This window comes from Malus sylvestris, chromosome 13 (assembly GCF_916048215.2).
Source record: "Malus sylvestris chromosome 13, drMalSylv7.2, whole genome shotgun sequence".
Lineage (NCBI taxonomy): Eukaryota > Viridiplantae > Streptophyta > Magnoliopsida > Rosales > Rosaceae > Malus > Malus sylvestris.
In genome coordinates this window covers 9,819,238-9,844,778 of record NC_062272.1, presented here as the reverse complement: position 1 = coordinate 9,844,778, position 25,541 = coordinate 9,819,238, and the positions used below count along the sequence as shown (strand labels likewise).

The 25,541-nt window shown below is 40.7% G+C and overlaps 6 protein-coding genes across 6 annotated transcripts; 3 read left to right on the top strand and 3 right to left on the bottom strand.

Moving 5' to 3' along the window:
- The first annotated feature begins 1,048 nt into the window (after positions 1–1,048).
- LOC126595683 (uncharacterized) lies at positions 1,049–2,721 on the top strand. The gene is made up of 3 exons (XM_050261993.1): positions 1,049–1,163; positions 1,239–1,738; positions 1,812–2,721. The coding sequence occupies exons 2-3, from the start codon at positions 1,292–1,294 to the stop codon at positions 1,998–2,000; spliced, it is 636 nt and encodes a 211-aa protein (XP_050117950.1). The 5' UTR covers positions 1,049–1,163; positions 1,239–1,291; the 3' UTR covers positions 2,001–2,721.
- A 7,557-nt stretch (positions 2,722–10,278) lies between these two features.
- Positions 10,279–12,339, bottom strand: LOC126595681 (cullin-1-like). Its single transcript, XM_050261991.1, has 2 exons — positions 12,111–12,339; positions 10,279–11,437 (listed from the first exon to the last, which is right to left on the bottom strand). The coding sequence occupies exon 2, from the start codon at positions 11,401–11,403 to the stop codon at positions 10,495–10,497; it is 909 nt and encodes a 302-aa protein (XP_050117948.1). The 5' UTR covers positions 11,404–11,437; positions 12,111–12,339; the 3' UTR covers positions 10,279–10,494.
- Positions 12,340–13,796: 1,457 nt separating this feature from the next.
- On the top strand, positions 13,797–16,413 carry LOC126595685 (uncharacterized). Its single transcript, XM_050261996.1, has 5 exons — positions 13,797–14,097; positions 14,388–14,499; positions 15,687–15,758; positions 15,854–16,071; positions 16,162–16,413. The coding sequence occupies exons 1-5, from the start codon at positions 13,988–13,990 to the stop codon at positions 16,262–16,264; spliced, it is 615 nt and encodes a 204-aa protein (XP_050117953.1). The 5' UTR covers positions 13,797–13,987; the 3' UTR covers positions 16,265–16,413.
- Positions 16,414–16,642: 229 nt separating this feature from the next.
- On the bottom strand, positions 16,643–18,715 carry LOC126595679 (probable glycosyltransferase At5g03795). Its single transcript, XM_050261989.1, has 2 exons — positions 17,946–18,715; positions 16,643–17,664 (listed from the first exon to the last, which is right to left on the bottom strand). Exons 1-2 carry the CDS (start codon positions 18,713–18,715, stop codon positions 17,178–17,180), a joined length of 1,257 nt encoding a protein of 418 aa, XP_050117946.1. The 3' UTR covers positions 16,643–17,177.
- Positions 18,716–19,037: 322 nt separating this feature from the next.
- On the top strand, positions 19,038–22,654 carry LOC126595678 (uncharacterized). Its single transcript, XM_050261988.1, has 10 exons — positions 19,038–19,289; positions 19,412–19,481; positions 20,192–20,316; positions 20,513–20,621; positions 20,751–20,814; positions 20,916–20,971; positions 21,342–21,449; positions 21,623–21,772; positions 21,915–22,085; positions 22,246–22,654. The coding sequence occupies exons 1-10, from the start codon at positions 19,048–19,050 to the stop codon at positions 22,477–22,479; spliced, it is 1,329 nt and encodes a 442-aa protein (XP_050117945.1). The 5' UTR covers positions 19,038–19,047; the 3' UTR covers positions 22,480–22,654.
- LOC126595684 (DNA repair RAD52-like protein 2, chloroplastic) lies at positions 22,621–25,525 on the bottom strand. The gene is made up of 4 exons (XM_050261994.1): positions 24,988–25,525; positions 24,855–24,892; positions 24,182–24,273; positions 22,621–23,007 (listed from the first exon to the last, which is right to left on the bottom strand). The coding sequence occupies exons 1-4, from the start codon at positions 25,353–25,355 to the stop codon at positions 22,873–22,875; spliced, it is 633 nt and encodes a 210-aa protein (XP_050117951.1). The 5' UTR covers positions 25,356–25,525; the 3' UTR covers positions 22,621–22,872.
- Between the last annotated feature and the right edge of the window lie 16 nt (positions 25,526–25,541).

Below are 25,541 nucleotides of genomic sequence, written 5' to 3'. Positions count from 1 at the left end.
TGCATCATCTTCAGGTTGGTAGTCTTCTCCGCTAGATTGCATGCTTTCATTCTTGTTAAATTGTTTGAGTGTTCTTGTATTTGGTTGAGAACATAATGAACTGATTAAGCTTTTCTCCATGCCCTAGGAACTTCCTTATGTTTCGATCTTTCATGTGGTGATAGAGTTTGTTTCTGTTTGTTGTAGATGTCAGAGTCTGGAAGTCCTAGTGATGAGGGCTCCCCTAACTCTAACTCTAGGTTTGAGCTTGCAATGTTGGAGTCTTCAGGGCCTTTGTTAGAGACTTGTATAAAAAAATTTGAGATTAGGTGATCTTCGCAATTGTTAAGTCTTAGCCAATATTGGTTCTTCCTCTTTCATGTCAGTGGGTGAGGGGGCTGTTTGTGATGCCATACCCATATTTATCTCTGAGTTCACAGCAAACCATTTAGTGCAAAACTTGTTAGATAATGAAAAGCAACTTGAGGCCCTAAGGCAGTCATGTAGTATCCTCCGTAGTGTAGGAATGCGTTTGGTGCATCATGAAGAATTGTCCTCTAAACCGCCCAAGGGTCATGTTATGTTATATACCCAGATATTATTGACTTTAGGGGTGAAGCTGCCTTTGCACAACGGATGATGTCTTTCATTGGATATGCGTCTGGGCAACTCTACCCTAGTTTTTGGGATACCTTGATCGGGTTTTATATTATTTGGATGGAATGTGGGTTAGGTGAGCCTTCCTTTCATCAGTGGCGTTACTGCTATAAGATGCTCCCAGTGAAAGCATGCACTGGGTATGCCAAGCGTGCATGTTGGAGTAAGAGAGAGCGTATTGTCTTTGGTAAGAAAAAGGCGTACTGCACTTGAAAAAACCGTTAGTACTTTCTTTATAATGATTGGGAGTATGCTAAAGGTGTCACGCATGAGCGATGTGTTCCTACTTACTTCCAGACTGTACGTTGTAATGTATCCATTGTTTGCATTATTTACTATTTGTTGTGATTTTCTCTTGCTTCTAACATTTTTCTTCGTGTAGTGACGCGAGGGACCATCAAGCTGTCTAGCTGACGTAGAGAATGTGTTGAAGGTGCCCAAAGAGGATAGACATTTGGGCAAGCTATGACCCTTATTTTGAAAGTACAGTTTCTAGCCCCTAGTGTCGAAGTGCCAAAAACGAACAAGTAAGTTGTGTCTTTCATTTCGCCCTCTCTTTCTTTTACAAAGTTGCATTCCTTACTTTGATTTTTCTTGTTTAGTCGAGAAACTGGGCAAGAAATGGGAGACTAGCGCCAAGAAAGGGAAAACACCTATGTTAGTTCCCGTAGACGATATTTTGTTTCACAAGGGAGCTCATAAGCACCGGGTAAGGCCAACCCCTAAACCTAAGTCGCAAGAGGAGGTCCTCAAGATTGTTGCCTCAAAGAAGGCTGAAGCGAAGGCCATCGGGTGTGCTGTTGCCATAGTTACAGGGGAGGAGAGACGACTGTTGCCTTCTTTTCCTACCATCAATCCCATATTTCCTCCAACCATGGAGTCTACTGACCAAGAAGGTGGCCCTAGCACTAGCCGTAAGAGAAAGTACAAGGAAAAGGTTGGCAGCATTCATTGGAAGAACTTGAAGGTTACCATGCAGCCAAGTAGTTTTAGGTATGTCAATAATTACCTGGCAGGACGTCGATCCACTGTTGATGAGCTTGGTGAGCCACTAGATGAGAATGAATCAGATCGTGATCGGATGATGAGGTTATCTTCTTATGTAAGTGTTACTCTGTCATTTCTTTGCTTTCTCCTCTCTTTTTCCTGGTAGTGACGATCATCTTGTCATGTAGGTCATGACCGAGTACGGTGACAGATTACGAGAGGTCGAGCGGTACAAAGCAAAGTTTAAAAAGAATAAGCAGCTTATGAATGACGCCAAAAAAACGAGCAAAACTTTGGCTGATGCCATACGCCTTAAGGATCAAAACTTTGAGAGTTTGAAGAGGCGGAATGGTAAGAACGTAAGGCTCGAGAAATAATTGGAAGTGACTAAGGAACAGTTGGAGACAACCATCCTTGAGGTTTCCAAGGTTAAATGGGAGTTGGATAGTGCCTTGGTTGAGGTTTCTAGGCTGAAGAGGAGTATCCCAACTGAGAGGGATGCTGCTGTGCAGGAATTCTTAGGTTCCTAAGCCTTTCACGATGCTTTTAGACCTCACTGTATCCGGGCGGCTAATTTTGAGAAAAGGAAATGAATGGCCGTCTTTAAGCGTTACGGCAATGGAAGCACTATCCGAAAGTACCGTGATGAGATGGATGAGTACTGACAAAAAGGTGAAGCCTTCGTCCTCGCAGTTGATCCTAGTAGTGATGATGACTCTGATAATGAGGCTAGTATCAGTGAGCAGTCTTAGGAGAGTGATGATGGTCCTAAAGATGTTGAGGAATGTGGTGATGGCGATGAGGTTGAAACGCAGAGTGATATTGTCAAGGGTTCAGCCTCAGATGAGGATGAATCATAATGCCCTTTTTTTCTGCATGTACTCTGGATGTACTAGTTTGTTGTTTGTGTGGCATGTGCCATGTACTCTGGATACACTTGTTTGTTGTTTATGTGGCATGTGCCATGTACTCTAGATGTACTAGTTTGTTGTTTGTGTGGCACGCACCATGTACTCTGGATGTACTTGTTTGTTATTTGTATGGCATGTGCCATGTTGTAAGCCTGAGAGCTTTTTATTTATGGATGTTTATGACTTTGCACCGTATAGTTTGATGTTAATTACCAAGTATTCGCACTATCACTGATGAATGTCTGGCCATGTTTGAGCAAATCATTTGTTTGGATATAAGCCATAACTTGGGTCAGATTGAACGAATATATTGTGGAGCTATTTGTTTATTTGTATAGTCTTGTTAACATATACTTAAACTTTATTTCCTGTTGAGAGCATTCATGTTGAAGCTTTGAACCTGAGTGTTTCATTGCTAGGAATGTAAGAGGATTAGGACCGAGTTGTCTAAATCATCTCTTTATTGAATTCATGCCAAATGGTCTTCGTTACATAGGATGTCGAACGGCTAAAGCTTAGCACTTATACAATGTGAGTTTACTTGTAATAGTACTTCAAGTGATCAATGTTTCATGGATGGCCAAAGGTCTTGCCATTGGAGCTTCTAAGCTTGTAGGAGCCAGAGCGACTGATGCCAACAACTTTAAACGGACCATCCCAGTTTGGACTAAATGTTCCTTCACTCGGGACTCTGTCGCAGAGTAATCTTTTCTTCAATACCCAGTCCCCCACTTTGAAAGAACGAGGTTTGACCCTTGAGTCATAGTAGTTGGAGATGCGCTGCTTGTAGGCGACATTCCTCAAGTGAGCCTGGTTTCTGTGTTCCTCGACTAGATCTAAGTTGAGGGTAAGTTGTGTGTTATTTTCGCTTTGCACGTAGTTCTGGACTCGGAATGTTGCTTACTCAAGCTCAACTGGGATAACTGCCTCTGTACCAAAGGCAAGTGAGAATGGGGTTTCTCCTGTTGACATCTGATACGAAGTGCGGTATGACCAAAGAACTTGGGGTACAAATTCTGGCAAACAACCTTTAGCCTTGTCCAAGCTGGTTTTCAAAATTCGCTTGATTATTTTGTTGATGGCTTCAATTTGTCCATTAGACTGGGGATGAGTTGGGGAGTCAAAACATAAGTTGATGTTAAACTTAGAGCAGAACATCCTGAACTTATTGTTGTCGAACTGTCACTCATTTTCAGTGACTATCGCATTGGGAATACCGAATCTGCAAAGGATGTTCTTCCATACGAAGTCTTCTATTTTTACCTCAATAATGGTTGCTAAGGGTTATACTTCGGCCCACTTTATGAAGTAGTTAACTGCAACGATTGCACAATGGACTTTGCCCTTCTCTGCAGGCATTGAGCCAATCAAATCAAGTCCCCATTGGGCGAAGGGCCAAGGGCTGATCATAAGAGTGAGCGGCTTGGGAGGGGAGTGAGGAATAGTTACGTAAAGTTGACACTTATCACATGAGCGGGATATTCTGATGGCATCTTGGCGGAGTGTTGGCCAGCAATATCCTTGGCAAAAAGCCTTGTGTGCTAGGGATCAAGATCCAGTATGATATCCGCAAAGTCATTCATGTATTTCCCGAAGGACAATTTCTGCCTCCGCAGGCGTAAGGCATCTTAGGTATGGTAGGTTAAAACCCCGCTTATGGAGTTGGTCGTTAATGATCAAGTAATAGGTAGACTTGTATCAAATCTTCTTAGCTTGGACTTTGTCATTTGGAAGGGTGCCATGAGCAAGGAATCTATAAATCGGGGTAATCCAACTATCCCCCTGTTGTAAATTGCACACTTGTGCAGCCATGGTGCTGCCAACAATTCAACCTGAATTTTTCTCCCAATCTTGTCTTCCACCGCTGAGGCGAGGCGAGGCGAGCCAAAGCATCTGCATGACTGTTTACCGCTCTAGTGGGTGATCTGGTAGTGGAAGTGCTTGAGCAACAATTGTGTTTGTGCCATATATGCTGCCATGGAGCTATCCTTAGCGTCAAAGTTGTTGGTGACTTAGTTAACCACCAATTGGGAGTCGCTGAAGATATCAATTTGTTTAACCCCAAGGTGTTTGGCTAAACGTAAGCCTGCTATGAGGGTTTCATATTCGGTCTCATTGTTCAACGCATTGAATTTGAAACGAAGAGCATACTCCATCGCCACTTTGTCAGGGGTCGTAAGGACTAGTCCTGCTCTACAACCCTGTTGGTTGGACGAGCCATCAACATATAGACTCCATGTTGGGGCTGTTAGTTCTATTTTCTGAGCTTCCGAGGGTAATGAAACCACTTCTTTAGGCGTACAAACAATGTCAACAAGATAGTGAAGTCGGCGATGAAGTCTGCCACTGCTTGGCCCTTCTCAGCTGGCTTTGGTTGGTAAGAGATGTCAAACTTACCCAATGCTGTCGCTCATTTGATCATTCACCCTAAAGTGTCAAGACTTTAGAGTATCTATCGAAGAGGATGATTGGTAAGCACGATGATAGAGTATGCTTGGAAGTTAGGGCGAAGTTTTCGAGCAGACATAACCAATGCTAAAGCCAATTTCTCAATGTTGGAGTATCGTGTCTCTGCATCTTGTAAGGCCTTGCTAGTGTAGTAGACAAGTCGTTCGACATTACCATCATTTCGAATGAGAACTAAACTCACCGCTAAGGCCGATACCTATAGATAGATGATGAGAGTGTCACCAACCTCAGGTTTGGAGAGCAAAGAGGCTTTACTCATGTAGTCCTTAAAGTTCTTGAATGCCTCGGCACATTCATCAGTCCATGTAATGTACTTCTTACTTCCCTTAAGTGCTTTGAAGAAAGGAACACATCTGTCTGTGGCCTTAAAGATGAACCTAGTTAAGGCTGCCAACTTGCCAGTAAGGCTCTAGATGTCTTTTGAAGTTACCGGTTCCTTCATGTCAATGATTGTTTTGATCTTCTCGGGATTAGCCTCAATGCCTCGTTGGCTTATCATGAAGCCTAAGAATTTGCCAGAGCTTACGCCGAAGGCACATTTGTTGGGGTTCAACCTCATTCAATACCTCTTCAAAATAATGAAAGTTTCAGATAGGTTAGTGATGTGTTGGTCAGCATGTTTGCTCTTAACTAGTATATCATCAACGTAAACTTCCATGCTCTTCCCAATTTGTTCAGTGAACATTGAATTGACTATACTCTGATAAGTCACTCATGCATTCTTTAGGCCGAATGGCATGACTTTATAGCAATATAATCCTCTATCAGTAGTGAAGGCTGTGTGTTCTTGGTTCAGAAGGTTCATGAGGATTTGGTTGTATCTTGAGTAAGCATCCATGAAGTTCAGGAGTTCACACCCTGCCGTAGAGTCTATAAGTCTGTCTATGAGAGGAAGAGGAAAGCTATCATTCGGGCATCATTTGTTTAGGTCGGTGTAATCGACACACATTATCCACAAGACATTTTGGAGCATGAGACTTTCCTTGGTCGGATTCTTCTTAACAAAGACAACATTTGCTACCCATGTTGGATAATTGACTTCACGGACAAAGCCTATACCTTTGAGTTTTTCAACTTTTGCCTTCATTACCTCGTACCGTTCAACATCATAAGATCTTTGCTTCTATCTCATTGGCTTGGTCTTGGGGTCGATACTTAAGCGATGATAGATGATATCGGGAGAAATGCCTGGCATGTCCTCGTATGACCAGACGAAGACGTCAACGTTCTCTTGCAAAAAAGATATCAATGCCAACTGAATTGGTGGTGACAAAGTGGTGTCAATCTTTACCATGCGATCCGAATAATCTTTTGAGATAAAGACCTTCTCTAACTCTTCAGTGGGTTGTGCTTGCTGGGTGAAAGAGTCATCTCGAGGATCGTCAAGTTGACTATTGCCGCCGTGAAGATCCAAGTTGGCTTCATCTGGGATGGTCTTTATGACTTGGTTATGTATAGAAAGGGTTTCCTTGGGCACAGACAGGTGTTGTTGCTTGACCGAAGTGTTGTAACATGATCATGCACTAAGTTGATCTCCTCTGATGTAACCCTTGCCATAAGGGGTTGGAAATTTCATCAACAACATATGTGTCGATACCATGGAGAGCTTGAACCTATGTAAACTCGATCGATGTCTCAAATCATTTCCATCTCATGAGATTAATCCGGATTTCTCCATAGACTTAAAGTTCTTGGTCCAGTATACTAGTTTGGATGAGCTAAATGGAATTGAAATGAGATTACCATCGATGATGTTTTCACTTATATGGTAGCTACCGACATAAATGAAAAGCGACGATATCGAATCGTGTTCCGTTAACTAAGTGACAATGTAAAACTGATTAGACAACCGAAATTACAATCCAGGTCAAATTCCTTACCAAAGTGTGTATTGGACCTGTCGTTCCTACATTACCCAAGGTAACCTTGTTGTGTTCGAAGTGGGAAGGGAAGCGTTATGAGATGAATGAATTGCAATATGATGCACACCTTATGGGGCAAGGTTTCTCTCAAAACGTCATGTGATTGATAGTAGCATTATGAAATGTGGTTACTGTTTCTCCATGGGGATATAGATATGGAGATTTACATGTAAGTTCTTGAAGAATTACATGGACTGTTTCAAATAGTTCCAAAACCACGGAACACCCTCTTAACTTGTTGAGGCGTTCACTTACAATCCGACGGATGTGGTATACCCGTCTAAGTGATTATTTGATCAGTCAGGGATATGAATTATGCCCTTGCGTGTTAAACTATGAAGTTTTATTCCAAATTGCTAGAGTTACAGTTTATGTCGTTGACATGAACCTCACTAAGACTCCGGAAGAGCTTGAGAAAACTGCCTCGCATTTAAAGATGGAATTTGAGATGAAATATCTTGGGAAAACTCGTTTATGCCTTGACCTGAAGTTGAAGCATTGTTCTAATAGTATTTTGGTCTACCAGTCGAACTACACCCTGAATGAGTCACCTTTGAGTATACCCATGATCGTCCATATGTTTTTTTTTTTTTTTTTTTTTTGGAAGAAACCAAGGCCGAAACCGAAAACAGCAGGAGAGCCAACTAATGTTATATACAAATGAAACCCTTGAAGAGGTTATGGAATCCGAAATTCCATATCTAAAGTTTAACTTTGCGCTTCGTTGTACTTAGCTCATTGTATTTAGACAGGACATCTCATTCGATGTTGATCTTGGTAAAGATGCAACATCGTGCCTACACGCAACCACTGAATTGGTATTAAAGATGTACCATGAAGGTACTACTAGGGTAAATCCCAATGCATCTCAAAGGATCCAACCTCCCTGATCTTCGAAATGATGCTTGCCTTGTTTGTTATGCTGACGTAGGCTACTTGTCAAACCCACACAAGGCAAAATCCCAAAATGGTTATGTCTTTACCGTTAGGGATATCGCAATATCTTGGAGATCCATGATATAACCTTAGTTGCGAAATCTTCGAATCGTTCCAAGACTCAGCTTACTTCACTATGCCACAAATGAGACATGGTTAGGAGTTCTTGTTGAGCATATTCGAAGTACTTGTTGTGTTTTCATCCATCGTTGAGTCCTAACGACGATCCATGAAGATTATGCCGCATGTATCAACCCGACCAAGCCATGATACATCAACAAAGTCAACACCAAGACATATTGTGTCTACATCTACACCAGCAAAGCATTAGGAGATTAAAGTCATGCAAGCCGATCCCAGACAACCTTGCCAACCTCTACACGATGTCACTTCCGAAGTCAACCTTCCAGAAGCTTGTCTGAGGAATTGGTATACCTAACTATTTATATGCAATGCTTGTAGTTCTCATTTAGAAGTTATGTCAAACTCAGGGTGAGTATTCAGAAGTATACTCACTTGATCTCAATGTACTCTTTTTCCCTACGATTAGGAGCATTTTTTCCACTGGGATTTTGCTACCTAACTAGGTTTTATTGATCTCAATGTACTCTTTTTCCCTACGATTATGAGCATTTTTTCCACTGGGGTTTTGCTACCTAACTAGGTTTTAACGAGGCAGCCATCATGGGCTGATCATACCATTGTGAGCCCTTCTACTTGAGTCCAAAAGACGTATAGTTTTGACGTAATGCAACTTCTCACGTTTCTCCTTAGACTATAGGTTTTTCCCCACCTTGGGTTTTACCATAGCAAGGTTTTGTGAGTTTTATTTTTTTATGCATTCTTCTGTTGATATGAGACTCGCATTCGCTCATTGTGTTGACAACTTCATCAACTGTACTTACTTCATCATTGAAGACTTGATGCGCCATTTACTTGAGTATTTATACACTCAAGGGGGAGTGTTACAGTCTTATTAGAATAGGAATGCGATTGTGTAAATCCTAGTAGATATGGGAATGTATCTTATATTCCTATTAGGAGTAGATTACCTATTAAATGTTGTAATCCTAAAGGGTAAGGAATTAACATTTCCTACTACTATAAATAAAAGCACAATGAGGTGGAATAACATACACTCACAATTACACATCTCTCTCTTTCTCTCTATCTATGCATCACCCCTCTCTCTCTTTAGCCTCCATAATTATTTGGTAAATTATGCCTACAACAATATAAATATTATTTGATGTTTATTTATATAATATATGGTAAAATTTAATTAAATCCGTCTAATCCATCTAGGTTCCCTCCTAGGCGCTTAGACGTTAGGCCCTAGTCTGTCGTCCGATTACCGCCTAGCGTTTTTTATAACCTTGCTTTTTTTCACTCTTAAAATACTGTGCTGACCCACCACTTCTTACTTCCACTGTATTTATTTATAATATTGTATTACTTTTTACTGCTGCGGCGACGAGGAAGACGACGAGTCGCTTTTGGCGGAGTATATGAATGTGAGGAAGAATAGTGGGAATACGGAGGGGGGGGGGGAGCGGGGTGGGGCGCCGACGATGTTGTACGAGGAGAAGGTGGTGGACAGCAAGGCGGATATTTGTGTCATGTTGAAATGTCAATTTGTTTATCGTGGGGAGAATGCCTCCGACGGCACCGTTGGTGGACAGTTCGAGTGACTGCGCGGAGTTGGGGCCGGTGGGGAGCTTCTTGGCATCGTCGGACTTTTCATCCACAACATCGGTTATGGTACGTCAACACTACAATCCCACGGCGTCGCAGCCGCTTGTGGTGGAGGAAGCTGATTGTGAGGCGCCGGATACACCAATAGCTTGATCGTTTGCTTTTAATTGTGCGAGAGATGAATAATTAATTAATTAATCCATATATAAAGGTATAGAAATATATAATTTGGTGATACTAATTAGGATACAGCAGGAATAAGAACCTTATTAGCCTTTCCAATCCTTGATTATATATTCCATTAGGAAATAATCTATATTCTTTAGCATCTACACTATTCAAGTATCAAATTATTTACTTCCTTAATTGATTCATTCATTTCAAAAAACGGTTGATTTGTTTATACATATATATATGAACGATTAAACAATGTCTAATTTAATTTGTTCTTCAAGATTCGATTGAACCATCATAATGTTTGGACAATCATCTAGGCAATACTAACAATCTCTACAAAAAGATATTATCCATATCTGCTTGAACAATCAAGTTCAGTTTATAGGAAAAAAGTTTGGTGCGATCTCCAACGACTATGAACCTGGCCTACACCATGTTCAGTTGATAGTCGTTGGAGATGCCACTAAAAAAATCTGCTACAGATGATTGAAGAGAGCCCTGCAAATTCAGCAAGAGACAACACAACCAAGCATGGCAAACAGAACTTTTAACATAAACAGCATTATGCTTGTATGAAATTTAATTAGTTTTATGTAAAAGCATGCATGTCCCAAAACAAATTAAGCAGAAGAAAACCCCATCCTTTCAAAATCCTGTAGTTAAAGAGCTGCTCAAAATTCGCAGCAAATTCGAGCTGAACTGGTAAACAAAAACAACAAAATTTTAACATGTCATGCAGTAAATCCAGATTCAGCAGAAACTCACTGTGCCAATGTTACACTAGCAATAAATTTCCTTGAAAGCTCCTCAACATAATCAGCTGCAAGCGAAGCACTAGATACAGATTCAGAAAAAAGCTTCTTTTCAATCAGTTGAGTTGCATAAACCACCAGCAAGCAATGTTTCACAATCTCCACCACCTTATTTTCACTACTTGGATGCAGGTAATGCGAAACCCTCTCCCTCTCCCTTCTCACGCATTCCTCCGCCTTCAACATGTAATCGCTATAAGAATCCTCCATGATCCAACTCGATGCTTTATGCGAATAGTATACACCGGTTTCTCTCAGCATGTGTGCTTCAAAGTTCACTTCATAAGCAGTCTTCACTCCTTCCACCTTGATTTCAACCAATGTATCCATCACATTCTTCAGCAGCGCTCTGTCAATTTGCGCTCCCTCGCGTTCTCTATGAATAAAACCTATTACAGCTGCTGTCACACGCGCATTCACCTGGAGGTAAACCAAGTCGCGGAAACAGGTAAGTGCAACTTCTTTCAGCCCAGGAAGTGATCTCCGCTCAATGTAGTAACGATCAAGATAGATAAACAAGCGTGACAGCCACCTAACGATGACTTTGTGGTTTTCCCAACGTTTGACAAAATCATGCAGTAAAAACTCATCTGGCCTCTCTCTTAGAACTGGCAGCACCATTGAAGTAAGGTATTCCTCGAATGTCTCCCGATATTTTTCGTAAAGATTAGGAGAATAGTCATAAGGAGGTTTCTGAATACACATGTTAAAGATCATGGTATAAGCAGCCATGCATTCTTCTGCATCGATATGATTCTCCGGTAACCCTTCTGTAATTACCCTAATTAGTTTCGTAATCCTCTCCTGGATGTAGTTCCATCCGTCGCCCCAATTAATAACTGGTCTTCTGCCTTCCATTGTTGTAAATGGAGATAACCCAATATCCTCCAAACTGTAATGAAAACAGATATCAACCACACAATAATTAACACATTAAACTAGTTAACTTTGTCGAAGAATACAACATAATTAGAAGAGTTCTACAATGTGTGGATACAGACACAGAGATACGACGCAACATGACGTCAAATTAACAAGAAGAATTGCTGTATGACCACAAGGGAATACAATAAGACACGGGGATACAACACGAGACCACGGAGGATATGAGGGGATACTACCGTGTCTATGCACCGTAGGATTAGTTCTACTTCAAATTACATCGAGACCTTTTTGTGAGGTGATAGAGATGCAAATTGGGAGACACTACAAGTGTAATTAGAAGTGAATTATCTATACATAAGTAAGAGTAGACGTGAATTTAGTCTAGTTAGCTACAACAGTGTACTCAACCCTCTTCCACCCTCTAGCACCTAAGTTCGAATCTCCGTCCAATAGATTAGATGGATTTATTATAATCCTCTTGCACCCAAGTTCGAAGGCCCAATCCAATCGAAAACTACCTCTGATTTCTACAAATTTTCAACATGTCCTATGGAATATGAACAAATACCAGCATTCAATCGAAATGTTCAACTATTTGATGGTTAATTTATAACGAATAAATTATTCAAAAAAAGAAAAAGTAAATAAAAATAGAAGAAGAAGAAGAAGATGGAATTTACCTTTTAAACTTGTGGCCCTAGTGAAGGTGAAAAACCTCCTTTGCTTTGTTTCTGTGTTTCAGGCTCTGATACGATCGTATGCCGAGTCGCAAGGGAAAAGCTACATATAATATATATATATATATATATATATATATAGAGGCACTTATATATAATCAAGGAATTCTGCGAAAGATCCTTTGAAGAAAATCACTATATCCCAATGACCTCATATCGCTCTGCTTTTTCCGATTTCTTCCTGAAAAAGGGCAACAACTTTATTGGGATTAATGTTGGAGGTAAATTGGTTTTGGAGCAAAATTGGAAATTTGAAAAATACAGATTTTAAATATTTCAAGGCCCACCCGCTTGCATTTGTCATTTAATATTATAATTTAGTGATATTTTTCGTTATTTATAATAAGTGACAGTTCATTGTGTAGTTGGCCATGTAATCATAGAAAAGGATAATTGTTTTCCGATATGATTCTCTTGATCGGTCTTAACTTTTAACTCGTGCTAATGAGTATGTAGACAGTTTTGTTAAGGATAGTGATATTCATACACTCATATTTTATCTCTCATGCACTCTTGTTAAATTTTAGCTTTGATCTTCTTCAATTAATTCGTCCGACGATTGAAATTTGAAAGAATGTATGAAAAGTAAAGTGAGTGTGCGAATAACAATACTCTTTTGTTAATCATACAATCATCTTTACCTCTCGCGCACTTTTGTTAAATTTTAACATTGAAATTGAGAGGGTAAAAATTGAGAGGGATCAAAATCAATAAGATCTATAATTCAAGGACGTGTGCTAAAATTCCCGAAAATGTAAAAGTAAAGGTTGGTGTGGATGGAGTACCATCTCCGGGTTGTTTGCCCATGTCTCATGGTAAATCTGATTGGGAGCCTTTGGGCTATGATTTGGGGCCCTAAGCTCAAGATCTTCCAAAACTTCGAATCAAATTCCAAATTTGGTGGACCTCACCTCACCACTTGCTTGGTGCTTCCTTCATGCTTCTCTCCGGTCAAAGACAACTATATGTTGTCATTCCTACAAAGGTCTGGTATCTCTTCAGAATGGTGTTTACACCACCTTACCTTTTTGGTTATAGCTTGGTTCTGGGCATTTAGATGCCCTTTGTGTGTTTGGTATCGGCTGAGGGCTAGAAACGTGGCGTTTGGTATTGGTGTGGTTTCATTAGATCTGAAGATTTGGCACTTTTTCCCCGACATAGTGACTACGATGGGTTTGAGTCGTGCATCTTGCGATGGTGTCTTCACCAATTTGGCCACGTACGTAGCGGGTGAAGATCTGTTTAGGATTTTTAGGTTTTTTTGTGTGGTCACTTTTGGGCCTTAGTTTTTGGACTCTATGTAATTTTTTGTTTTTGGTATAGATATGAACATTTACTCATGCATTATGTGCATATGTGGTGTACTCTCTGCATTGATCCTTTTTTTTTTTTGGAACTTTAATGAAAAACTCTCGTATTGTTCACTTTAACAAAAAATCAAAATTTTACATTAAAAAGTCAATCATGGTACTATTCACATTCCCTTTATTTTATCCTTATTGATAAAATTCAAAATTTTCAAATCATTATTATTATTATTATTATTATTTTAGACTGTTTTATTGTTGCTTTTACTTGCGGAATCTTTGTAATTTGTCCATCTAGACTTTGTTATAAAAATTCCCCATTGACCAAAAAACATAAAAAAAGTTGCGGAAAGCGGGTGAGTGCTGGAGAGCGTGTCCGATTCGGTAAATTCCCGCACCGTAGGAAGCCAGAGCGACGCGGTTAAATTGATCCATCCCTCTGTGGCGGTACACCGGAGGAGGCAGAGAAAGAAGAAGAAAGAAACTGAGAAATCTAGGGAGAGATAAACAGAGATGGCTGTGAATCCTCAACTGTTCCCGAACGGCATGCCGGTTCCTTTTGTGAGCGAGATGTTCGTTTTGGCTAGAGACGGCGTCGAGTTCGAGGTCGATAAGATTCCCGGGTTCGTATTCTCTTTCAATTCTGATTGAATTTGATTCTGTTAATATTGATCGGTTAATTCTTTCTGCCCATTAAAGCATTCAATCTTCATCGTTCGATTGGGTTTTGATTGGAATTTTGATTTGATCAATTGATGACTAATATAAATCATTTTTTTCGATTCCTTGGAGTTATTGGAGGAAGATTGCAGCAGTGTATGAACTGCTGAGTGAAAATTTTGTTCTAATTCGAAATGTGGTTGAATAATTCGGAATTGGTTTCTGAATTGAGCATTTGGCTTCCAACTGGCAGATCTGATGGTGGTCGTCTGAAAGCAAAGGGAACAATCTACTTGTCAAATATAAGGATGGTCTTTGTTTCCAACAAGCCTGGTGGGAGCTTTACTGCTTTTGATATGCCCATGGTATGTTATACTTGCTCTTACTTCTAAATTGCTTTCCTTTCGTCGTTCTTTTGCGGTTTTCTTTCACAAGTTCTCTTTGTTAGTGTGTATCAAATTTGTGAAGCCTTGAATTTTTATTTGTTAATATTCCGTAGCAAGAAGTATGATTTGGAACTGCCAGACTAATACTAACATGGAACTATAGAATGTACACGGAAATATAATCAGGTACATAAGAATAGGAATTCTTTCAACGGCCTACCTGTCTCAAACGGCGGCTATAGCACTTTATATTTGTTGATTATAACCGTGTAAGCCTCTTTTCATGTTTATTTCAAGTCCAAAACAACGAGTGACCAAACAAATATATTGCTTTTTGCATGTTTAGCTTGCCGAGTTCTTAGTCTGTTTCCCCTTTTTGAGCTACATTGAGAGTCTGAGACTTTGTTGGAAGAATTAAAAACGTTCCACAAAAGGGTAAAACCCGCTGAAAAAGAAAACCCCACCCCCTAACTGAGAAGCACTCTCAATCCCTTCCCCCTTTTCAGTGTGCCCAAAAGCTCACCGTGCCATTTGTGAGCCTCTTTCTAATTCATTCACCCAATTTCAAATACTTGATTTGATGTCAATCATGAGCTCATCTTCCCCCTTTATTTTTAAGTTTGATTAGATCTTTTTTTCACTCTTTCTCTCGAAATCTATGTTTTGGAGTATTTAACGTAGTTTCTAAATCCTTGGTATGATCTTATGATTGATCCGAGGGCCCTCTAGTGGATCTTAGGTAGGACAGTAGAATCCTGATTTTAAATTCCTGCATCTCTCATTGCCATTATCTAACCAAGACTATGAACTGATAAATTTGAAATTACAACATATTTAATCAACCTTTTATATCACAAATTTGTTATAAACCTACAGTCAGACATGATCCGCCACTACCACCCCCCCTAATTTTCAATGTCAACCATCCTAGTCCCACATCAGTAATAACCTAATACCCAACAGTAGTTGGATTTCAGTCGCTCACTGGTGTATATTTCTTGGGACTTAGGTGAGTTATCATGTGTGTAAGGCTTGAAAGCATTTTTTACATGAGGATCGGCTTTTTGTCTTCATGCAGTTTTCGCGCATAGTTGATGTCTCTTCCTGTGTTTCTGTTGTGTCTATTATTTGCATCTTGCTGACCTTTGGATTCATCCATTTTTCAGCTTTATGTCCATGGTGAAAAGTTTAATCAACCAATTTTCTTCTGCAACAACATTGCTGGTCAAGTGGAGCCTGTAAGTATATGGGTTAGAAGATTTCAATTATTGGCCATCCCATATCCCCTTTTTCTGATTTTGGAGATCTTATCGGTCTTTATGACTAATTTCAGGTGGTTCCAGAAGGTCAGCATGGGGCTCTTTATTCTACTCACTCATTCAAGATTTTGTTCAAAGAAGGGGGTTGTGGGACTTTTGTTCCACTCTTTTTCAACTTGATCTCCTCAGTTAGACAATATAATCAGTATCAACACCCCAACGCTGGGTCGCAGCCTCGTGTGGATCCTTTGCAAGCAGCAGAAACTCCTGTTGATGAGATGATGAGACACGCGTAAGTGAACATATTTTGCCGTTTTATGCTTCTAGTCAAGTGGCTGAATATAAAGATCACTGGTTTAACTATGATCTCCTAACTTTGCAGGTATGTCGATCCCAACGATCCAACGAGGATCTTCCTGCAGCAGCCCACTCCAGAGTCTCAGCTGAGGCGCCGTACATACCAGGCACAGCCTGCCGAACATTAAATGTAGTATGATTACAAATATTGAATAAAATTACTTGTTTCAAGAACCCATAAAAGTGTGCTGTTTAACTGGATTAGTAAGAAGTCTGTTTCTACTTGTATATTACTGGGATGTCTATTGTGAGTAAATAACCCTTTGAATCTTCGCTATGGATGGTTACATTTTCTTGAGCATATCATTGTTTTCACTTTTTCTGTGATTGTTGTACCGGAGTCGTTCGGTTTCTAAGACGTGCATCATGTTTCCAATGTTTTTAAAAGGCGACGGTGAAGCTAAGACGTTTTATGAATAGCCTCGCCTAAGCAATAGTCTCGAGGTGTGAGGCGCTAGCCTTATGGTATCTTATTATTATATTACGTATTATATATAATATAGTACTTGTACAACAAATATCCACTTTCATTTAAACAATTAAGCAAACAACAAGCATATAATTCAAATAATAGTCAAGACCATTCCGAATCAAATTAAAATCCAATGCCTGGCAGAAGCGGCTATGACTGCTGAGATTTGCGGGTTGTCGTTGGCCTGCTGCTCTCGCTCCCTCTGTTCTTTTCGCGAACGCGAAGTGAGAGGCTGTTTTAATTTTATAAAAACCCTACCTAAACAACATCGTTTTGGGTTTGGACTTTTGAAAAGAAACCAAACGCCCAGATTGCGTCTCCACAACGCCTCAAGCGCACCTCTGTCGCCCGGGCATGCCTCCCCGACACCTAGACAAAAATATAGCCCACTCCCGCCGGGCAGAGGCGTTTTCTTGATAGCTCCGCCAAAAAAAAACTCAAGACTAGTTTTTTAAACATCCTATTTCACAAACTATGGCGCAAATCATACATGGGATAAGTGCGACTTTTGGCTTCTTAAGTGTAAAGAAACAATTTTCACAGCCTCAACCACAAAGCCGGAGTTTTGATTAGGCCGACAGACGGAAGGAGCTCCTTTTGAGCCACAGCTGGTAAGCAGTCATGTGGAAGGAGTCGTAACCTCGGGGAGTCTCGTGCCAAACAAAATGCCTACGAACCTTGATCAAATTGCGGTACAATCTCACGTAGGATTGTCTTGTTATCGACAACAATGTCTTCTTCAACAAGGCAACCTCGCCATTGTTGACAATAACTGAGAACTTGCTCCAGTCCAGCACATTAGCGAACGGAAGCTCATAGTGATTGGAAATTATAACAGGAATGCAGCCGTAGTGTATGGCATCACTCACTCTCGCAGTGTTGACCTCATAGCCTCTCACATGGAGGCAAAACTTGCTCCTCCGGAACCCTTCTTCATAAGGGTAAGACGGGTTGCCGGGAAATATGTCCATTCGAGTGTCGTTGCCCCATAAATCGATCAGCTGTTGGCGAGTATTCGAGTTTTGGATTCGTCCGGAGAAGTAAACGAGCTTATCTCTGCATCGAGCATAACACCACTATGTTACTGTCAAAGAGCAATTTATATGGTAACATTGGTCACAATTGACATAGCTAGTGAACATTATTCAACAGTTGAGAGTTGTACAAGCATCACATCGTATTTTACGTTGTCAGACTGTCGACCAGTGGTTAGCATCGTATTAAATTAACAGTTTGACAAAGAAAGTGAACATTACCCAAAAACGAAAAATGCAAATTAAAATGTTGGGTTAGAAATACAAATTCCAATTTAAGAAATTGGGTGATAAAAATGGTACCTAGCATGTGGAGGGTTGAGGGATTGCAGAGGAGGCCGCGGCCAAACCTGCGGCAAGGCGACATCTTTATGCGTAACATACAATCTCTGAAAGTAGCTGGAGGAGCAAGTGAGCTGGATCGCATTGTTGTGCAGCCCGGCATGTTTAGCGGCGGCCTCTCTGCAAACAGAGTGACAGCAGGCGTAGAAGTGGTCCGATCCAGAGGAGGCGTTCCAGAACTTGAAGTCTCGGCCGACGGCGGCAGTGTATTTGGCGACAAACTCGGCGACGGAGGACTCGGAGTGGACTCGGGGGTCGTTGCGGAGGAGATTAACGGAGAATGGGAGGAAGAAGAGGTGGGCTTTTTGTGGGTCGGTGGTGACGAGGGAGCTGGAGAGGAGAGAGATCTTGAACATGTGCTCGCTGAAGTAGTTTCCGAGCTTCGGGTTGAAGGGGTTGGGGTGGGGGAGGAAGACGGCGGCGAAGGAAGCGAATGAGGCGGAGGAGGAAGGAGGATCGGACTTGTTGGAATTGGTGGGATAGACGTAAATCTGGAAGGTTTGGAGCATTTCTCGGAAATCGGCGGCGAAGAGACGCCAGTCGTGGTAAGGGCCTGAATCTGGAGGAAGAGGAGCTGACAGACCCAAATTATGGCTCTTTTGTTCGGACAACTGGAGGAGGAAGATGGAGAACCATGAGGCGGAGGAGACGGCCAGCGCAAGCAGCGCCGCCAGGAGCAGCCGGCGTTTGAACTTGGGCATTTTCTTCAGTGATAAGTACAGAGTACGCATCTTCTTGGTCTCTTGTTCCAAACTTGGGAAGGAAAACTATTTTTTCAGACAGACAGACAGACAAAGCTGTCTTCTTTAAGTACAAAACTTTGTTCGTTGTTGGACCTTGTAAAGAGCTGAAGGAAACGGTGACGTTTGGATGGTGTGGGCTTCAGGTTGGGCCACATCATCAATTTCAATTTTTGTACTGATTGAAATTCTGAAGAAAGAAGATGATGGCAAGCAGCTGACCAATTGAACAAGAGCGACAAAAATAGAGTGGAATTTGAAGCAAAAGATCGAAGCTTTTGCATTTGGGTCGGTAAAATTTGAAGCCTTTGAGCAGGAAAAGCATGGCCAGTTGCTGGGTGAGGAGTCCGCAGCCCCATCCCAATCTCCACCCTCATCAATCGTTCAGTAAGCGGCTGCTGATTCAGCAGCAGAGCCGCGTCCTCAGCCTCCCGAATTCTCAACGCCGTCGTCGGAGTAGGATTTGCTGCAACTACGACGACGAAACCACCAGGAGACAATCACAACCACCAAGTCCACAGGGTCCACAACCAACTGGGATTCAGCTCTATTCTGAGATTGAGAGGTGAGTTGTTCGGGGCAGTGTGTGCGACTGCCCCCTTGCATCCCGGGTTTGAATTCCGCTGAATTAGAGTAGTTTAGAATATCGCTTTCTCGGGTGTTATTTTTATTTTTATGTGCTTGTAGGTTACTTACAGAGACTGTGAGGCAATCCCAAGGTCGTTGGGATGGTACAGGAGACTGGAATCAAGTTGAGGTATCATTTCATGCTGGTCTTTTTTCTTTTTTTTCTTTTTTCTTCAGATTTGTCGACCGGCACAGGATTTCAAATTTTCTTCAGTTATGTTTATCCGAGATTAATTCTGTATCCGGAACCACTTCCGGGTGTTTATTTAGTTAAAAATCTATTGTGCAAGTGATTTCTGGATGGATATAGCTTTGAGATGAAACTAGATCAAATATGCATGGTGGATCGAAAACTTGATCGAATTTGCGTAGTAAGTTTTGTTCTTTGTTTCGAGTTACAAAAGCAAGATTTAGAATGATAAAACTGTGCAAGGAAACAATGTATGTCAAACACCCTGAACAAATGATGCTCTCATTAGTAAGGACTTAAGCAGCCTGAGAGTTTCTTCTTTACTTGGTCATCCTTGCTTAGTGGCTTCTGCTTCCTTATTCGCCTCAAAATGCAACTTATTCAAGTTCGCACCCATCATGACCATTCAAAATGAATGATGAGTAAACCTGGTAGTGGCTACAATTGTTAATCCTAGAAACTTTCTCGAGCATTTCATAAGGCTCTAATTTGGAAGCCTACAAACCTTTTTCAAGGAATAAAGAGTATATGTTAGACACGGATTGAAAAGCAGCCAAATATGTTTGTACTCTATCTATTGTAGGTTTCTTTTCTGGGGTAAGGATATTCTTTATAACCTTACTAAACGTATCTATCGTTCTCTATTTCAGGGAGCATGGGTTCTCAAACCGAGAAACTCAGAACCCAAGGCCGTTGTACATTTTATTGGTGGTGTTTTTGTTGGAGCTGCCCCTCAGCTTACCTACCGTTTGTTTCTTGAGCGCCTCTCAGAAAAGTGAGATTCAGTTAAAACTTTGGTTGTCTGGTAATTAACTTTTGTAGTTTGTATCGTGCTAATACAGCTTATATGCAGCCCCGATTTCTTTTAATAGAAAGTTGTATTTGGTCTTTGTCTAACTACTATTGGTTTTGATGGAGTTTTCTGCTTTTGAGAAAGAAGAAAATATGATTCAGCCATTTTTGTGTTGTAGGGGTATTTTGGTGATTGCAACACCATATGCTAGTGGATTTGATCACTTCTTCATTGCAGATGAAACCCAATTCAAATTTGATAGGTGCTATCGGTTTCTTAAAGAGACGGTGTGTTTTTTATTTCTTGTCTTCAGAATCTGTATGTTTCTAGTTCTGCTTAATTTTCTTCCTCCACTAAAAACCTGAGATGCTTTTTTTTTTTTGGTCAATAAAAACCTGAGATGCTTGATTGTACAGGTTCAAGATCTTCCTACTTTCGGCATTGGCCATTCTTTGGGATCTGTCATCCACCTTTTAATCGGTATTGCCATTTTTTAGTTTTCCCCTAATAAACTGCTCTTAAGAGTGCAAATCTTTGGGGTTTTAGAAATTCATTACGTTGGTGGCCGAATGGTTGGTCAGGTTCAAGATATGCTGTTCAAAGAAATGGGAATGTGCTGATGGCATTCAATAACAAGGTATTTAACTTCCTGAATTCGTTAGTATACATGTCAATACTTGGTGAGAAGAGAAGAAACTGAGATAAGAAGTGAACTCTCTCTTCGTTGAGAAAATTTAGAGATCCAACATTTCAGCTCATAAATTCTATAGAAGGAAAAGTGATGGCACATCCGTTATATGCCCCCTTCTTTTTGCCTACTTTATCTACCGTGACCAAGTTGAATGGTACGCCATCTCTTAACATCCCATGGCCACCTCAGGTGCACCATATTTACTTATAAAACGAGACAAAAAGATAACAGTTCTAAACACATGCTTAATGACACCGTATATGGTTTTTTAAACTGTTGCTGTATAAAATTTGAGATTGATTCCTTAATTTGACAGGAGGCAAGCTCAGCTATTCCTCTGTTCTCACCTGTTCTCGTTCCAGTTGCTCAAGGCCTTGGACCAATTTTATCACAGATTGCATCATCACCGACAGTCCGCCTAGGGGTGAGACTTCTAAATTTAATGTGTTGTAAATTTGTACATACATGATTATTTTAGTTTTAAACCATGATGCATAAGCTTGATTATATAATCATCTCATTGAAGAATTCCATTGTTCATTTCTAGCAATTAATATGATTAGTAACAAAGAAACTCGGACATTGAAATGCTTGCAGGCAGAAATGACTTTGAAGCAATTTGAAAACCTTAGCCCTCCCATCATGAAGCAAGTTCTTCCTTTAGTTGAGCAGCTCCCTCCACTGTATATGGACTTGGTCAAAGGAAGAGAAGATTTTGCTCCAAAACCTGAAGAAACTCGGCAACTTGTAAGCAAACCTATCAATTGTTTACAAATTGCTTCTGTGCTTCTTAATTACATGATTATATGATATTTAGTCAAATGTATTAACTTTCCCTTTGTAGTTAAGGTATACCACTTAAATTTCGCTCTATTGATGCATTTTTCAGGTAAAATCATACTATGGTATTTCCAGGAATCTACTGGTGAAGTTCAAGGATGATATGATTGATGAGACTTCAACATTGGCAGAGTTGCTAAGTTCAGATTCAGCCATCAGTTCTATGCTAGACATGTCGATTCGCTTGTTACCTGGAGATCACGGACTTCCTTTGCAACAGGTGAATTTTGTGCCAACCATTTAGTGGGGAATAAACCTCCGTAGCTTTTATTTTTGACATCTGTTTTTCAAATATATGCTTAGATTCACCGAGTGCAGCCCCAGTTTGATCCATCTCTAAAAGAGAACCAATTTAGATAAATAATCTTTCTATCATGTAGACGCTCCCGGATGTGCCTCCAGCAATGGCAGACGCAGTAAATCGTGGGAGTGAGATGTTGGCCAATCTCACTGTCGGGACACCATGGGAGACAGTTGCTAAAGAAGTAGGCAGCACATGGGGTGTAGACTCGAAGGTACTTCGTGCAGAAGCATCTAAAGACGTAGGCCTGCTTGTGGATGTGGTTGCGGCATGGATAACTTCAAATACAGGGCCGAAGCTCTTGAAGCCGTGATGAGTTGAACAAGTAATAGCATACAAATCAGACACAACAGTCTGTATATCATCAAGACGACGACATGGTATTTCGATAGGACGATGAATCGAAATGATTTGAAAATAAGTCTTGTACATAAACAAGCATCAGAAACAAGGATAATAATAGTTTACTGTTTCTATTGATTCATAAATACGCGATTGCAATATCTGAATTCGTATCTATTATCTGCAGCGTTTTCACGATTATTTGTTCCCAACAACCTAAACATATGTATATGAATCTGCAGCATATATGTGATAGCTCATCCGTCAGATATATACATCAACAGGCATAAAGTGCAATCTGACTTAACAAATCAAACAAAAAGATGACACGATGAGCAGCTCTATCCTCCCTGTCTCTTTGCATCTAGTCTTCATGATACAGATACAGGCCAAGGCCAAACCGAGAACATGCTCTGACGAAAGCAAGTTGCTCAGCTGCAGCAACTGGATCAACGTCCCCATCACTGGGTGTTACTGTTCCAGTTGATTCACGATGTGCCTGCATTGGTGTGTCAGATCAAATATTAGAACTGTAGGTATTTAAGTCTAGCAACGTTAAGGGCACAACTCAAACAAAAAAAACCAAAAGACAGACATTGACCAATTTGTTATCAATATGTTCCTCGCGGCACTAATTTTGGAACAGAAAGAGTGAACTTACAGCACCTAATTGGCTAATTCTCACGTATAACATCGGGAATACACCACTTCCCGAAAACAAGGCATCCAGCCAATAATTATACATAGTTACCTCACTGCCTTTGAATTTGAACTAGAAGAGAGAACGACATTCTTCTAGTTATTTACTTGTGCAACACTGTCCAATTGGTTGCCTCATTTCAATAGGCATATTGTTGCATAAAAGGCTTGTGCCCCTTTTCGGGCACTCAATTATGTCATTTAACATAGTTCAATTTCACATTCCCGTTCAGACTTAAATTCAGTAAGTATTAAGTGCTCGTTAACAAACCGTTTTCTCTTCCACCCAAGTCTCCATCTTAAAAGTAATCAGCCACCAAAATGATAAGATGAACAATACATGAAAGATTCACTTCCTAATGCTTGACAGTATTTTTTTTTTTTTCTTTAGGACCAGTGTTCCATAAATTCAAAGCAATGAGACAGAAATAATTTATTTTTACATACCCTCAGCTGAAACTCAAAATTAGGATCTAACGATAAGCTAAATCAGTATTCCAATTGACACCCGAACCTGTTCTATTGAACTCAATGTAACATCTGACGGTGCTGCATTCTTTCTTAAACATGCAAAAATATGCATACCGAAGTTTTTCTTTTTCTTTTAAAGTTGAACATGAGACAGCTCAAGGCGAAAGGGGTAGAGGAAGACCTGGGAAGACTTGGAAAGAGACATTAAGAAAAGAGATGGAGTGCTTCAAGCTAACAGAAGACTTGGCGCAAAACTGAGCGCAGTGGCATTTTAGGATTCAAATAACGGACCCCACATAGTGGGATACGGCTTTGTTGTTGTTGTTGTAAAGTTGAATATGCAACTGTAGTGATTTCTAATGGCATGTATACTACAATAAGCGATAGCAAAGAATGATCCTAGTCCAGAGGTATGAATATAATTGTTATATGGTAACTAGTTATCAAACATGATATATTAATAACATATAAATGAACCACAATACAAAGAAGAAGAACCAGACCTCTCCATCAGATCCACGTACAGTGACACGGTATACCACAGTCACACTTCCATTGTCAGAAAATATAACATCACGGATTTCTCCACACCATCCTGTCAAAACAAGTGTTAAACAACTGATAACATACGGAGATTCACTAGAAACTAGATAAAGTGTAGTGTCACTAGACAAAGCAAGAGAGTAGCAGTCGGCAAACTACCAGAAGCTCATAAATTTGAATTGGGCTGCTGATCTTAATACTCTGCCTAAAATTCGTACCGCATGCATCAAGGTTTCGTAAACTAACTTGGACCAATTCGGAATTAAGGACAATGATGAACACCAATCTATAATTACTCACTCGTCACTCGTCACTGAGTCGCTCCAACGAGTTGAAATTTTGAGAGGAAAACGTAGACTTGGTATTCGTATATCTCAAAGTTGTGTACTTGCACAAGTATTGAAGAATGGTTGAAAGGAAAAATGCAGATAGTTAATTGTTTACTGAAATCAGATTAACAGTTAAAAATACACCAATTGCCAAGCAATGATTACAAAAGGGAGAAACAGATTGCAAAACATTTCTGAAAGACAAAAAGGTGGGGTTTTGAGAGCAATTAAAAATTGAGATAAAGAGCATGATTGAAGCTTATGAATCTGCAAATTGAGAAGATGAGGATAAGAAAGGACACACCAGGAGCGTAGAAGCTCAGCATCCGGTTCGCATGGTACCTACCCAATACACAAAAATACAAAAATTTTCCATGAGATTTGTTTAGTCAACCAGAAAATCAAATGGAAAGTGAAAAGAGAGAAGAGAAAATTACCAGGGGATGAAGGTGGAGGAGGGATTTTCAGGTGGCGTCTGGATGATGTTGTCAGGGATTCTCTTATTGAGGTCTCTGAGGATTTCAGCGAGAGGGCGAGTGATGCAGGAAGAGTTGGTGTACGAAAACGATTTGTCTAGGGGCACCACATAATTCGAACTGGGCACTCCCTTCTTTCCGCCGCCATGGCCGCCGATGCTGCTCCTGCATGCGATCATACAAACCCTTCCCCCCCCTCCCGTTTTCCTCCGACCCCAGATTCCAGCTCCGACCATTCGGGCTCGGAGTCGAACGGAAGCGGCCCCAGAAGGAACCGGCGGAGATGTCGAGAGCAGGGCATTGCTGCTGCTACTGGTCTGCAAAGCCATTGTTTTTCAGTCCACGATCCTCCACACCCCAAGTCTCTCTCTCTCTCTCTCCTCTAAAACTCTCTCGCTCTAGAATCCAGAAGTCGTGGGGGCGGGGACTGGTTGATGGGAAGACGATTGATTGCTCGTCCAAGTTGAAAGAAAATGGCGAGACGTGTATTTTGCTTGGTAGTTAACAGGGTCGAG